General features: G+C 29.8%; 1 protein-coding gene across 1 annotated transcript in view; it reads right to left on the bottom strand.

Moving 5' to 3' along the window:
- Nucleotides 1-526: 526 nt before the first annotated feature.
- The window catches only part of LOC130448845 (cytochrome P450 4g1-like), a 31,511-nt gene continuing 15,042 nt past the window's right edge, over nt 527-16,995 (bottom strand). The window contains exons 8-12 of the mRNA XM_056786386.1: nt 16,732-16,909; nt 13,677-13,789; nt 11,230-11,470; nt 8,831-9,016; nt 527-788 (exon numbers count right to left, since the gene is read on the bottom strand). Of these exons, the coding sequence (XP_056642364.1) occupies nt 628-788; nt 8,831-9,016; nt 11,230-11,470; nt 13,677-13,789; nt 16,732-16,909 (879 nt within the window). The 3' untranslated portion in view covers nt 527-627. The remainder of the gene's footprint in view (nt 789-8,830; nt 9,017-11,229; nt 11,471-13,676; nt 13,790-16,731; nt 16,910-16,995) is intronic.

A 16,995-nucleotide genomic window follows, 5' to 3' on the forward strand; every position in this document is an offset into this window, starting at 1 on the left:
TCGTAATAGTCAATAAATCAACGTCAACCAATTTGTTTCAAAATATTCAGATCAGTATTTAATGTACATTTTCATGATCTGGTTTTGATACTGATCGATTTCGATTTCAATAAGTAGGGGATTCACAAAGCGGAGTGGGAATCTATTCGAACACTAAAGTTCAATAATTATTTATAATTCTTTCGAAATTTCACGCGTTTTATGTAATAAAACGTAAAAGAATGCTAATAATGCTTCAGTCTACTAGTTTAAAAAAAAAAAATATCTTATTACTCCAGTGATTACTTTGGGTTATTGTTTACTTCAGAATATTCACAGAAATCATTGGGATGTTTAATTAAATCAGGATTTTCTTGAAGTTTTATCGAAGTCCAATTGTTTTTTATACTATTCTCGCAGTATAAGTGGACAAAACTGAGAAACAGGAACAACTTGAGGCAATCCGTTTAAATCTTTTAACACCCTTCAAGAAACTTTGCGCTTTTTTCTCAACTGAGTAGAATTAAGGGAGAAAATGACGAACAAAAACTATTTTGATAAAACCAACTTTTTATTAACTAGATAATAACATTTAAATAAACATTGAGCATAGATATCGTCACAATGAATGTACTTTCAAATAAATGTTTAAGTGCGTTCAACTACTTTAATATGGAACCCTTCTTCTCTCTTTAAAATAATATCAGCCTGTAATTTGAAGTCCTCTTCTCGATCCAATGATATTATTTCGAATTTTCTTATTACGTCAGCGAGAAGTACTTTTAACTTTAACATTGCATATTTCCTTCCTGAAAAAAAAGTTCGTAAAGTGATATGTGTACAAATTTTGTAAAATTAAAAAAAAAAAATAAAAACACGAAATTTTATATTAGAAAGCTTATCGACACGACAAATATGTAATCATATCTGTATCACTTCCGGTTGGAATTCGTTGTATCCATTAATACATCCATATTTCAAGAACCAATCAACGGTCATTGTTAATGATATCTATGACTCGACCTCCCTAGCTAGTGAGGAAGAAAGATTCATTGGATAGAATTTGGTAAGATAAGGAAAATCTTAATAAGAGGAGGGTTTGTTGAAGTGGGCCCTTATATGAGAATTGCTTTTTTGCAGAGCTGAGGTTTTGATGGTTGCGTGGGATTGTGGTTGCTAACTTTACCGGAGGAGGAAAGGTGGAAATTTAGGTTTTTTGGCTAGAAGAAAACGAAAAGAGCTTGCAAATAAAAACGGCTTCTCGATTTGTCTTCTGTTTGAGCTCTTGAAAAATTTTATGGTAATTATACACTTTCACGGTCACCTGGTTTTTTGGCTCTAGAAAATCGAAAAATGGATGGCATTTAATGATCTTGGTCTCAAAATGTTCCATTTTACGGCGGATTTATAAAAAAAAATAGTAGAAATAGCTGGAATGGAAATTTCTCATAGTTTTACTGTTTTAAATCGTAAAAAAAACGGTTTTGCAAAATAATCCTTTACAAAAAATTATCTCATTATCAGATAAAGTTCTTATATTTTTTTGTATTCTACATAAATTAATAAACAATTTAAAAAAAAATCCAAAAAGAATGATTTTTTCAGTTTTTATAGCTTAAAATGAAATCGATGAAAAACAATCAATTTTCGTGAATAGTTTCGTACTATATTCTTCAATGTTAATAGTTTTTGGACCATTAAAAATCGAAAAATAGATAAATTTTATAATTTTGGTCTCAAAATGTTCCATTTTACGACGAATTTATGAAAAACACGTGGGTAGTAGCTGATTTGCGGTTTTTAATAGTTTTAAACCTTAAATAGTAGAAAAACGGGTTTTTCTAAATAATCCGTTACGAAAATTTTTTCTCGTTATCAAGTTCAGTTTCAACTTCAAAATCTTCAATTCCTTTGATGTTCCAATTGACGCCTATTATTTAATTCCATTTTGGGAATCATCAATCTTATTGAATATTTTAAAATTTAAAAAAAAATCCAAAAAGAATGATTTTTTCAGTTTTTATAGCTTAAAATGAAATCGATGAAAAACAATCAATTTTCGTGAATAGTTTCGTACTATATTCTTCAATGTTAATAGTTTTTGGACCATTAAAAATCGAAAAATAGATAAATTTTATAATTTTGGTCTCAAAATGTTCCATTTTACGACGAATTTATGAAAAACACGTGGGTAGTAGCTGATTTGCGGTTTTTAATAGTTTTAAACCTTAAATAGTAGAAAAACGGGTTTTTCTAAATAATCCGTTACGAAAATTTTTTCTCGTTATCAAGTTCAGTTTCAACTTCAAAATCTTCAATTCCTTTGATGTTCCAATTGACGCCTATTATTTAATTCCATTTTGGGAATCATCAATCTTATTGAATATTTTGATGTCTTAAACTGATCTAAAAAAAGTAAACAATACTCATTTTATTTACAAACAAAAAAATATATTTTATTATAATTGAAAAAAAAAATTTACATTGTGAAATCTTTTTCCGTACAAATGCTATCATATATTTGACAATCGATTATAGCGCCAATAGAGATCGATAACCAATATACATGTATTTTCAATATTGTTCTGTATCAGCGCCACACAAATACAAATCGATAATATTCTAATTACAATTTAAAATATTCGTAACATTGACAGTCGATAATGTGTGTAACAATTATCGACACAACCTAATTTATCGTTATCAAAATGCATAAATTGGAACATTCGTGTAAATGTGATTTTTATCTTTTTTTTAATAGAATACATTCTAGGCTGTAAAATACCGAAAAATTTACTTTTTTGAATTTTTTTTTTCAAAATATTCATTTTTTTATGTAAATTGCGAAAAAAAATATACGAACTTGATTCCACGACGTCAGAAACAGTTACGAAGGATTATATGTAGAATGTCATTTTTTTTGCATTAAAGTTATAAAACTGTAAAAAATATGAATTTTTTCTAGTTTTCGTATTTTTTTTATAAATCCGCCGTAAAATGGAACATTTTGAGACCAAGATCATTAAAATCCATCCATTTTTCGATTTTCTAGAGCCAAAAAACCATGTGACCGCGAAAGTGTATAATTACCAATTTTATTTAATTATATTTTTTTGATTTCTTGAAAAATTTTAATTATTTATATTTTTTTTTGGTATTTGGAAAATTTGATTTATTTTCATTTTTGATTTTTTGAAAAATTTTTTGTTTATTATTAATTTGAAAGGGGGAGGACGGGTACACCTTCCTAGCTGCCACTATGCGGTGACAAACTCCACCCATCGACATTGAGGCCTCATTTAATAAAGAAGTAGGAAAAATATAACCAATTATACCATTTTGAAAAAGTGGAAGCAGAATATATTTTCTCTGTTCTGGTATTAGAACAACGTTATTCTCGCAGGTATTTTCGTTATAAATGGACTCTATTCTTAAACGATTTTTGGTAATTTTTCTCTAGTGGGTTGGTGCCCCTGAATAACAGTTTCATTTTAACAGCTGATTGGACAATGCATTATTCGGTCTTGTGTAGTGGTGTTGTGAGTTTCTTTCAATTTTAAGATATTATTTACAATATTTTCCTATACAAAGTAAATGTACCGATGAAATCTCTACAAAACCTACAAATCTACAGTTAAGAAATTTCTCCGAAGCACCTAACCTTAAAATGAATCGTAGGATTAATATATTCAAATTATAATGTGTCATTCTCTGAAGAGATGAATTATTTATGGAGATTTATGCACTTTCAAATTTGAATATTTCTAAACTCAACTGACAAACATGAATCAGTGCTACCAACCGACTATCTACGTTACGGTGTAATTTCCCTAATATATGTATACTTTCAACGATTTTTCTATAAATAAATGTGATCACAAGCCGAAACAGAAAAAATAGTATGAAACACTCATTCCTTCAAACACTTGCGCTACGCTCATGTTTCCGAATTTGGGACTCTTGCTGGAATGAAAAACCTTCTGCTACTTGTACTATGATATGCCACAGCATATGTATGTATAGGAACATCATACAATTATGATATAACAGAAGAAAATTCCTTAACATTTTCGCGGATAATTCATTTGAAATGGGCTAGCTTCGGCTAGAAATATAGCTGATACTTTTCGGATGGAAAAAATGATCAAAAGATATTAGGTGAAAACAAATAAACGGAAAATGGAAAGACGACTATATATATACTAATGAAACTTATATTGATTCTAGTCACATCTACAAGAAAAGCTGGAACATAAAAAAATGGAATTTTAAACACACTAATAGAACCGATCGTATGATTATTGTTAATGCAATCAGCATAATTTTCTACAGGTTAGTTGTAAATCAAGCTGTAAATCTGGAGACAATCATAATAAGAAGAAAAATGTGAATTTACTTGAAATGAACCCAGGTAGTGGAAAATGCACCTTATAACAATCAACTTATTGAAAAAAACCTGCATATGGTTGAGAGAAAGCAGATATTAACTAAGGAGAGTTACTGTCTGGTTAATTAAGAACTACTGACAGCTATTGTCGTTTTTTTAAGGGACTAAAGGAAAGAGCCCAACACCTTCTCTGTAACTAAGAGGCTATCCATAGATAAAGGCTACTGTAGTTACATTCAAATTTCTTAAAATCAGAAGAAAAACCCGCCTTGTCTCTAGACAGGTGTCTCACTTTGCACAGTTGCTACATGACAAGTAAGCAGACCAGGGTACACTGTAGATAGACAGATCAAAGTGTTAGCAAGGTAAATTCACGACCATCACGCGTTGGCTCATCGAATCTGATGGGGATGCAGCAAAACAAGCAATATATCGCATTATAAAATGAACTTGTGGCATATGACGACAATTCTTCGTGTATATAAATATATATTTGAACTATCTACCTACCTATTCATTTTAAATATTGATTTTACGAAAGCAGACCTCGTACTTCAGTTTCTCTATTTTGTGAAATGTTAATGTTTCGAGCAAAGTTATTTATCTTTAGTTAAAAAAATTATCGTTAAAAAAAATCTCATTTTTTGATTGCGAGAATGTTTTTCCATATTTTGATATTTGTTGAATGAAACTTAACCAAAAATACCCATTTTTATGTTTCAATATACGATTAAGTATGAGTAGTAACGTAATTATACGATATTGCCCTGAGAAAACTGTCATTTTTACATTGAATTCCATGCAAATGTTAAAATGATTCCTCAAAAGTATTATTAAAGAAATTTTTTCACAAACTATATTCATAGATTCTATGACACACATTTCTAGTTTCAACATCGTATCGTTTCCATTTTATTCCATATTAAGCAAATTAATTCGCTTCTTTTGTGATGAATTTACTATACAAAGTTAGAAACTACAGTTTCCACATTTTACCAAATTACGTGGATTAATTGTGATGAAATTAAGTTTGAATGAAACAAGCTCATTAATTAAAGCTGAAATACATACCTCTGTGGACAAGTACAAAAATTTGTCCAATTTTTTACAATTTCGTTCAAAAAATTTAATGATATTAACTTACAATTACAGGAGCCTCAATTTAATGGGAACAAAGGATGTAACTTTGACCTTTCTTGGAAAATTGATATTTATTGAGCAGAATCTAAGTCGACGCGAGTATTTCCAGTCTTTTCAGTTAGAATATCTTGATGAGAATATTCAGAAATACGCTTAACAAGTATTTGCTCTTATTGATGAATGATGGAACGGATAATGATGGTTAAATTTAAAAGAGGGTATCAAACATTTCGACTGCAAGCAGAAATACCTGTGCAATATCCTGAACTGGGTAAATTGCGCGACAAAACTATCCAAATATTGATAATTAGTTATCAATCCATCAAGTTCATCCTTCCAATTAAAAATATGACTATTTTTTGTTACGTTACATTTCTTTTTCTTGATATATCTCAAAATTTGAAGTATATATTTATATATATTCTTAAAAGTTACAGACAGTCTATTTGTAGCGATTTTATTGACAAACTCTTAAATACTTCAGATGATTTATCAAATGAAATAAAAAAGTAAATACAATTTTTACTAAGAAAATTAACTTTTGTTTTGTTAACCTGGTCTTCTGAGATATTGAACGTAATAAAATTCAAACGTACGTTAAGTGAATTGTCACCTGAAAATATTCAGTGATCTCTTTCAACTTTGAGTAATGGAGTAGTTGGGAAAAAGGAGAAAAACAGACAATATCATTATTCTCACCGTTAGTTGTATACTTCATGCATTTATTATGTTGACGTGAATCTCTTTTGCTTTATAATTTCATCGCTCAGTAAATAAATAATAATAAGGAATATTCGTATTATAACCTCGTTATCATATATTCAATAAATGAGTACAAAAAAATATTAAAATTCATATTCAAGCCTCGGAGAAGCTGCTAATATAATTTTTTATTGGTATTTTGATAGTATTGTTCTGTGAAATAAATTCAGTCTACTTCAAATAGTGACATGTAGCATTATTGTAATAGTTGATGGAAAGAAAGATTTTCCAACAAAAATAAAACCTCAAGCCGAAGCAATGAAAATATAAAAAGATTAAATTGTGGATGAAACAAAAGCAAGACTTCAATCCAAACTTAAAGTGTGTTTAATGTTTATGAATAATCAAGAATTGCGTGGTAAATCATTAAGTCGTTGTTACTAAGTAGGAATTTCTGGAACCGTTGGCGATATTCATACTGAATACTTTGTTTACACCACCACTACAATCACATGTGTCGAAAAAACGCCCTTACACACGAATTGTATTAAATAGTTTTTCTACTGGCGAAACTTTCATGAAATAGTGCGTAATAGTAGTTTGTGCAACTAGTGTGGGTATGGATAATCCACACGAGTCGAACAGTATATTTGTTCTAGGACCCACATAGGAAAAAATTTCACTTAACTATTTCTAACGATTTTATCCATAATTTCACCAATTCAATTTTATATTTTTACTGATTTTTTGTGATAAACGTACATTTGTTAAATATGTTACGGTTTCCTTTTATAAATCTTCGTACTTAATTACTTCGATACTGTTATAAGTAGATGTTAATTCTATTAAATTGCATTGAGTATTTTGAATGAATGTTGATGGCATTTTTGTTTCGATAACCAAGTTATCGTCTTCAGAGACTGAAGGTAAACAAAGTGTCTGAAGACGATAGCTTTATTATCAAAACGTGCGTCAGACAGTGTAATTGTCAGTGTTAGTGTAGTGGTGGCGTAAACAGTGTATTCAGGTACTATTTGTAGGTACTACAGAAACATTCACGAAGTTGACAACTTCTTAGGTTTACTAATATCAACAAGAAGTCTAAAAAACGAGTAGTGCGTGATTTTTATTTTAATAAAGATTTGTGCTACAATCCATTACGGTATTCCAAACTGTATAAAACTTTCCTAGTCATAACAGGAAATCGGTATAACATGAAATAGTAACTCATGACGAAATTAGTTCATTCTATGAAATTTACTATTTAGATATGTGTATACACTGAACATACGGTTGTAAAAGTATATATTGACTCAAAAACCGTCATAAGCATTCGGAAAGTTGTTGCTGAATGCTTAAGGACAGGCTGGTAAGAGTCAACCAAAAAAAAAAGTCAGTAGCGGTAATGGAAACGTATATAGAGCATTTCTATAGTAAAAAAACAGACATCGCTAATACTATTGTAGGATCAGTTGATAAAAAACACGATTGCCATCAACATCCATCCAAAATACTCAGTGCAATTCAATAGAATCAACATCTACTTATAACAGTATCGAAGTAAATAAGTACGTAGAAACCGTAACATATTTAACAACTGTACGTTTATCACAAAAAATCAGTAAAAATATAAAATTGAATTGGTGAAATTATAAATAACAGCGATAGAAATAGTTTAGTGAAATTTTTCCTATATACTGTTCGACTCGTGTGGATCGTTCATACCGACACTAGTTGCATAAACTACTATTATGCACTATTTCAAGAAATTTTCACCAGTAGAAAAAATATTGTACGCAATTCGTGTGTAAAAGCCTTTCCATACTTGTTACGTAAAAAACTTTTCTTAGATTATCGATAATTCTCCGAGCAAAATGACGAATAGAATTAAATAGATGCATGCTTCTATTTTCAAGGAGAATTTTGATAATAATATCGATTACAACCCAAATGACAGTGAAGAAGGGAAAACTCACAAGGAAGAAGATGAGTGAAATAATTATTCAAGTATATTGTATCAAACGAATTGTATAAAGATGACTGAGCTCATCTACGTCAATACCTATTTTCAATTTATTGATAACTTTGAACATAATTGGAAAGGAAACTCGTAATAATATTTTATTGGCGCGTTTCACTGTTCTTAACAGCTATAGAGAGAATCGTGATAAAGAGGCGAATGAAAAGGTGAAGAAACAAAAATAAATCTTCCTGCGATTATACAATAGAGGAAAATATGATATTGTTGTATCTAATCAACTCGCAAGCTCACTTTCAAAAACATATTCGCTACTAGCATAAAGATAAACTCGAAGTTTTATTGAATACTATTGTCATAAATGCTTTGATGTTAAAAAAACAAAGCAACAGGTTGCTTCGTTCCGGGAGACGCTAATTTTCAATTTAATCATTTATAATCTTATAATAATATAAGGAAACCAAAATATAACCAGAGTTACATTAAACCAGTGAAAATAATGGCGTATAAGAAAGTAAAATGTCACCAATATGGCATAGGAAGATGACGTGTAAATTACTCAAAGTCTCACAAATATAAATAAGTGAAAATTTAGTATATAAATTTTTTGGTGTTTCTAAATAAAATTTAACATTTATACCAACCTACGCAACTTCTTGGTCCAGCGCTGAAGGGAATGTATGAATAATAATTTCTCCCTTGGCAGTTTTCGGGTAGGAAATTATCAGGATCGAATTTTGTTGGATTTTTCCAGTGTTGCTCATTGCGATGAATATAAAATTGAGAAATAATGACTGTAGTGCCTGCAGGAATCGTGTAATCACCAGTTACTGAAAAACAGAAAATTGTTCGTAATCAATATTCAATGGTAAAATGAATGATAAATAAATTTGAAAAAAGTCTAATTGTAAAATGAGTAACTTTAATAAATACATAACAAATTGTTGGTTATTTTAGGTATAGATATAGAAACATGTAGGTACAATGTAATGACTTTGTTTCATACAGAACATTCGATCAATGTATTCTTAAGCAGTTGGAAAACAGTAACAAAGCCAGGAAGTCTTCAAAAAGCCAAAACGTCAAGTTTAGTTAGGGTGTGTGCAATTATTAGTGTGTGGGTTGAATATGCTCGACATACAAGCGTGGTTTTCCCACTATTGAGAATCTAGAAGTTGATTGATAAAAAAAGTAAAAAATTCGTATCAAACTTGCAGTACCAAAGTTTACATTCAACATCATGAATGTTTCCTCCGCAATCTGTGTTTTTGGGTGATTTACAGTGTCAAGCAATTCTATAAATAGAAATGTATGAAATCGTCGTCAAAATAATCCGTTATAAATGGAATTTCTATTCATTCGTGAAACCAGGAATTTAGAGGATACAATTAGGAAGAACATAATGTCATGTTCTATGGAAGCTAGTATTAGGATCGAGAATTGTGTACAGGTAGCACCATAATAGTTCGATAAGTACTTAAACTTACTATACGAGCATAAAATTAAAGGCGTTCGAGATCTGCTCGCTTCGCTGTCCCGAGAAACTTCTCTTCAGTCCAAAACGTCTCCCATGGGTTCTTGTAAGTAAAAATAGATGGGGTTGCCAAGAAACTATGTTAAAAGTAGAGGTATGTAGGAATTAGAACTTCCAAAAGAATACAAAGTCAAATAGTGAATAGTAATCAGAAAAAGTTGATTTATTCATTTATATAAGAGAAAGTAATAATTTATTTTACTTTTGGGAAGACAGATCTTATTTGTTAAATTGTTGACTTTCCAATTTAAGGGTTAATGTGTACTTTTGGATTCATATCGTATAAATTAGACAAGTGACTTTTTATGCATGTATCTTTGCACACTAAAGCTGTAAGTAATAAGAAAAATGGTGAAGGGTATAGTGTATAGCTGAGATTATATAACTAGGGTAGATACCTCATATGTAACCAATTTCATTAGAAAAGCTCTAGTTAGAAAAAGCTATAAAAACTATTCCAATACGCGTCTTTCAAGAACTAAGTTATCTACTTCAGAAACTGAAAGTTATCTTAATATCATTAAATAGCCCGAAAATACTAAATTAACTCTTAATTAGTAGTGATACGATACTGTGATTGTTCCTAAATTTATGCTGGATAATCGTTTATTCAATAACACAATAGCTGTATGAGGTTGATTTGAGTTATCACACGTGGACTTCATTTGTTGTACATGTGTTATGTTTGTCTTTTTGTTCAACTGTGATTATTAAGTTAAGTCACAAAAAATAATTTCATCGATTTTCTTGTCATCTTCCACAACACGTGTAATTTTCTCTTTTTTCTACCATATCGTTCGTTGTTGTCTATTATAACTTTGTTTTGTCTGTCAGTCCGTCTTTTTAGAGTAATACGTCTTTTCCTTCAGTTTTAGTTCTCTTGTTTTTTTAAGTATTAGTCGACAAATGTCAAAGCCTCCATTTTTAAAATGAGAATATCGACAGTTGTTTTTTATTTCAAAGGAACTCACTAGTTCTACTCTCAAAATCAATAAATTTGTTCAATAATTTTCTTGAGTATGTAATAAATCAAAAACAAGACTTTAGTTAGAACTATGCTTCACATCATCACTAATTATCTAATTCAATGGCATCCGATTTCTCGTTTAGTTGTCCCATTCGTATTTTTGAAGCCACAACGACTTGTCCTAAAACCAACTCGGTGATTGCACATTCGAATGTCTCAAGAAAATCTTCAGAATTCACTAACATAATTATATTGTCATAGTTTCATTCTTATTAATGTTGGAAACCTATGGTTTATCACGAATAATACAGAAGATATCAAATATAAATTTGAAACATATTCTTCTCTATTAGATTGCATAAGCTTATGCATTCAAGTTGCATAAAAACGGTCGCTTATTGTAAAAAACAGACAAAATTTTTTTTGGAATCTGATCTTTGCTATGAATTAGAATGGAAAATAACTCAAGAAAGAGATATTTTTATTTAGTATACGAAGAAATCTCAATTGATGAAAATTGATCGAATTTAGAAACGACTTACCTAATTTGACGTCTTCATTCACTTTTCTAGCAATAATAGGTACTGGTGGATACATTCGCATGGTTTCAAAGATTACCCTTTCTAGGTATTTCATTTGCATGGTATCATTGAACGTAATTGGTCTATGAAGATCATTAGCAAATATTTCTTTCAATTCAGCGAAAACTTTTTGCTGTATATCGGGATATATACCTAAGATGCATAATGTGAAACTTGAAGCAGCCGCAGTCGTATCGTGACCCTGTAAATCATCAACGTTGGGATATAAATAAATAAATTAATGAAAATTACAAATTTAATATTTAGTTTATTTTATATTGAATTGCCATCTTCTTCCGCTAATACACATTCACCTCATACTTCTTTTTGTGCGAAAATACTGATTATTTTAACAACAAATTTTACGCTTACACACAGATGTGTGGAAGATTGTGGAGGTTTTTGCCATACAGAAATTTTATGTCAGACTTATATCTATTCCAAATAATGCTTCAAAAATCAATCTTGGGAACATTATTTTAGAATTTCCTCAAGTGTTAAGTCGTTATGTAATGGATTTAACATGGTATTGTGAATGTATTCAGAGGTACCAATTCATTTTATTACAAAAATAAGAAACATTGAAACCCAAACACTTCTACATACTATTTATAAGCTTTCCTATATTAGTGGTCATATGGCATTAAAGTCACTGAAAGTTTCAGTAAAGTCCGTTCTTTCGATACAACCCAAAAGTATGAACGAATTTTGTTTCAATTCCCTGCGAAAGGTTTCAATAGTTTCTATAATAAAAGTATTTTTTCCGAATATTTCTACCTGAAGACACTAGAATGAGAAAAATAAAATTCTATAAAATCTAAATGATGAAAAAGTAGACGACAAATTTTGTCTTTCAAAAATTAGAGAAAAACCAATTTTATAACAGAAGAGACCAAAAATTAAGACGATTTGGAAACATAATCATATATAAAAGAAAATTAAAGAAATCATTTGATAAATAGTGAGCACCTTAAGATTAAAATTCGTTACAGCTTGATTTGGCCATTTGTAGTGTCAGAAATTTTTTATGCTCTCATATTTGTGATCGCGACATCTCTGTTCGAGTTATTGTCATTTCATGACTTTGATGATGATCATTCTTTCAAAAATCTGATTAACCTGTTTCATTAATACTATTAAAAATAACGTATTTATCTGTAAACTTATGCCTTGCATATTAGCAATTTGAGCATTTCATTCAATTGTTTGTAGGTTCATTTAGTTCTGTTCACATTTTTATAAATTACTGTAATAATTTTCGTAGTGTTTCAATTTATTTATAACGGTGAATCGCTATTGTATATATAAATACAAGTGCAAAAACTACATCAAAAGGTTTCCACGAAATTTGCATCCGACGCCTCCACCAGATTCTTGCTTATATTAAAATAATCAATGGGGACCGGCTTCACGGTCCATGTTGTGAACGAGTTCGTAGTATTTCATTAGGATGAATAAAATATATTTTTCGTACAAGCCATTTAGTCAAATATACTGCCCTTGAGTTGTGTGCTAAATTCATATTATGGGTGCAGTTTTTTCACCTTCGTTCAACCAATAAATATAAGTAAAATTCTATATTGAGTTAGAGATGGAGTTAAGAACTCCATAAAAACATTTTAAATGGTCAATATCGTGCAGTGATCGCTAATATATTCACATATATGGAGAAGGGAAATGCCTCAGTACGTATTTTATTACTTAATAATGTTAGATGTCCTACAGTTATATGACGACTTATAAAATAATTTATTTCTGCTGAATAGAGAAAAAAAAAAGATCCAATGAAATAGAAGTTCTTAGAAGCGCAATAACACTTAGTATTTATTTCGCCGACAATTCTGAATCGGAAAGTACGACGCGAGTCGAGACATTGGAGAAGTTTTATTTCCAAATACTTCTTGGCCTCAATAATTAAACTAAAACATTATTTGCATATTATAACTATCTAAATAACCAGATTTTAAGTGACAAATATCTAAATTAGTTCACCAATCAGTATTATGGTTTACATCCATTACTTTTGTAACTAAAACTTATTCACTCAATTCAACTCTCAGTCCTCACCAACACAGTTTGAATTCTTGTTTCACCTGGGCATAACGCAGCCAATAGTTTTCTCACCGATTATGTCTTGTTTTATTGGATGTACGTCTTTGTAACATAAAGTAATACTCGCACAAAAAAAATTTTTTCTGAATAGACTAAATTATTGAAAAAATGATAAGGACTTCAAAGAAATTATAAGGAGGTTAAACTCTACAAGCGATGTCGTCATCAATATATAAGTACAACTAAAACTTCGCAACTGTAAAAGAAAATAGTGATATCAATTGTTTGAATAATTTTCCCCATAGGGACATATTTTTAGAACAGTAATTTAAAAATACAAATTCGACATTACTAACCTCAAACATGATAGTATTTACTTCCTCATTGATTTCAGCATCTGTCAAACTGTTCCCTTTAGTTTGACTGGCTTCAATCATGTAGTCCAAAAAGGCCAATCTCTTCTTTTCTCCTATAGAAAAATTCAGTTTAGTACAGCAATGTAAGTAAATAATTGCAGTTTATTAATAGAATTGATTCCTCTCGTAGATGAAATCGTGAAAAATTAAACCTACGAGAGAGTTTCTTTATATACTATTATATACAGGGTGCAGCAAATAAAGTTTCAAATAAAAAGCGGAGACAGTTATATTAAAAATATGAAATTACGGAGCTGTGAGTTTTGTTATTTTAGATATAATCTAATATGTTCTATTCAATTTTCAAATTTTACATAAAATTTTGAATGAAATGCTAATTTAGTTTGAATGGCGATATCTCCATCTTTAACTAAGTTAGTTACGTGAAATTGTAACTAATAAACAACGAGCGCTTGCAAGTTAGCTCGATATTTCCAACTCATTGATAATTTATTCGTAGTGTTTTAAACTTGGCCGCCAAGGTCCACAATTTAAACCATTTTATAAGTTACATAAGCTTACATTTTCCGCTTTAATTCTCAAGCCAATTCCGTTGGTATTGGTATTACTGAATCCAACCACTTTTGAGATATTTGACTATGTTAGTTAAAACTTAATATTATTCAATTCTTTCTAAAGCAGAGGGTAGGCAATGACAGTCAAATGTCTCCATTATCCATAAGAACAATTCATCGCATTTTTTAAAAACTCAATTACTTACAATTAGGTGATATTCTTCAGAACTGAGGATAAGAGCTTGATAGAAAAAGTGATATGGTAAGATGAAGCAAGTTTGCCAAAAATCGATGGTTTGATTGACATAATTCCCATTTTTGATCTAATGAAAATCCACTCGTTAATAAAGAACGTTATTCCATGTTTGATGCGCAACAAAGACCATGAAATTTTAGCTGTAGAATTTTATAATGCAAATTTAAATAGTAAAAGATATTTTTACATTTTAGAAAAAGCCATTTGATTTACATACTTTAGGAAATTGAGGGGACGCTTCAGTTTGATATTAGAAGATAGAGCACGTTCTGATAACCTTGTTATCTAGTCAAAATCTGGTCTGGTGGAAAATATCTGGTCAAAATTTTCAATTATATTCAAAATAAATGATCAGTCAATTTATATAATTGAAATCATGGCTTACGTTTACTAATATTAAAACAATTAAGTGTTGTTATGTTTCAACTAATATAATGAAATATCTCAAAAGTGGTTTAATTCAGGTATAGAGAATATCAATACATGATGGATTGATTCAAAAAATGTTACAGGGTATTCTATTTAAACTTATGAATTATTCAAATTGTGCATATTGGCGACTAATTTTGAAACAAAGCTTGTCTGAAATATTGATGAGTTATTAATAGAGATATAGTTCCCAATCTTTGGAAAACAAATTGAAATATCTCGTGAGTCATATTTTCGGGGTCCCGCGATACCACAGACATTTCTAACGCAATTTTGAATAGTTGAAACCGTGTAATCGATTATTCCAGCGACATCTGTCAGTGTACCTGTGGTCGTAGAACAAGTGGAGTGGGATTGTGTATCCCAAAGATGATTATAAGTGCTTGTTTTTTTCTTTTTATATAGATACAAAAGTGTAAAATAAGGTTAGTGAATCGTATCATAATAGTTTTGATTTTGTTCAATACTTGAGGAACTGCTGGAGAAAGATGGCATCGAGGATAGCAACGATTATATCATTTTTAGTAACACAACCAGTGGAACTGGGACATGTCGAAATAGAATTGAAGGTATAAATGAAAATACGTCAGCCGTCGTTTGTCTTGAGAAGTTAAGTCATAATCTTGTAAAACTGGCACTTTGCGAAAAATATATAAAGTACGGTATTGCTGGTATTTTGCAAGTTGATGTAAAAGTTGAAAAAATAGAGGCTGTAACTTGATAACATACTTGCTATTGCTGTAAATATTGCCTAGAGATTTAAAATTATGTTTGATTTCTCTCTTATTGCAAATTTTTGTCATTTAATGTATTTTTAATGTACTATAAACTTATTTGTTTAAAAAACATCTGATATGTGTGTGGAAGCAATAAAAACTGATACATGTTTCTAAATATCTAAAAGCTGATTTTTCAACAAAATTCTCACCTTAATTTGTCAGAATTAATACCTTTATTGAAAGATACATTAACAGACTATTCTTTCAAACTATCACCTCTTAAGAGTATTTATTTAAATTTTTAGGTTCTTTAAAATAAATTTTTTTCGTAAAAAACGCTATTTTCCATATTTATTCTTAAATTATTTCTTATCACATGCGATTTCCATAATAATCTATATATAAATAATTTATGTATCTACCAAAGATTATACAAAAAAATTTTCATCCAAAAATATTCAATAGTTTCTTGATGGTGACACTCTTTTCACTGGTGTACAAACATTCCCAGTCCGGCAGTTATACTATACCAGAAAAGTATAAAAGCTAAGGGGTACTTTGAGTACAAATTATACCTAAAATATTTTATGTATTAAGGATTTTTAACTTGATCGCCATTATTTTTAATCAAAACTTTTCGCGTCACACCCTATACAGCTGAGAATATTTCTATTTTTTCCAATTTCTTTAAAATGTATGTGACTTTATTCTAGAAGTGATAAATGAATCAATAGAACTAATGAAAAAATCACTACTGATAAAAAAAATGGATTAATGTCGATTAGGTACAAAGAACAAATTGATTTCCTCATAATACATTAGCTCTTATTTGTATCTATCTATTTATCAATCTATCCAACTTCCCTGATTTCTTGCCAATGCTTTCCCGAATAGTCATTTCTGAAATTGATTAATGGGAGAACGATTTTAAGATCTATTCACTAGGAAAAGCGAGATTGTGAATGGAGAAAAATTTCACGGTCAGTCTATCGACAAGAAGTATTAATAGATAATTGAAACATAAATTTAGAAAGTTGTGATGATGACAAACGTCTTTGGAATTTATCAATTCTTACCAACATCATTCTCATCATTCTCATCCAAATCATCTCGTAAGTAATTGGGCATGATTTCTTGGCGTTCTATGATTTGACCTTGATCATCAAATTTGCTAGTTTTCACCGCATGACCATATAAACTTTCCTCTCCTTTCTTTTGTCTTTCAAAGTAATTTTCCTTCTTCCTTCGAATTACCTTAAAAGCAATGGTAATTCTTATAATGTGAAAAATTAAAAATGATATAATTACCAAAATTGAGGAGTCGTTAAATCAAAATGTAA

Source organism: Diorhabda sublineata, chromosome 9 (assembly GCF_026230105.1).
Source record: "Diorhabda sublineata isolate icDioSubl1.1 chromosome 9, icDioSubl1.1, whole genome shotgun sequence".
Lineage (NCBI taxonomy): Eukaryota > Metazoa > Arthropoda > Insecta > Coleoptera > Chrysomelidae > Diorhabda > Diorhabda sublineata.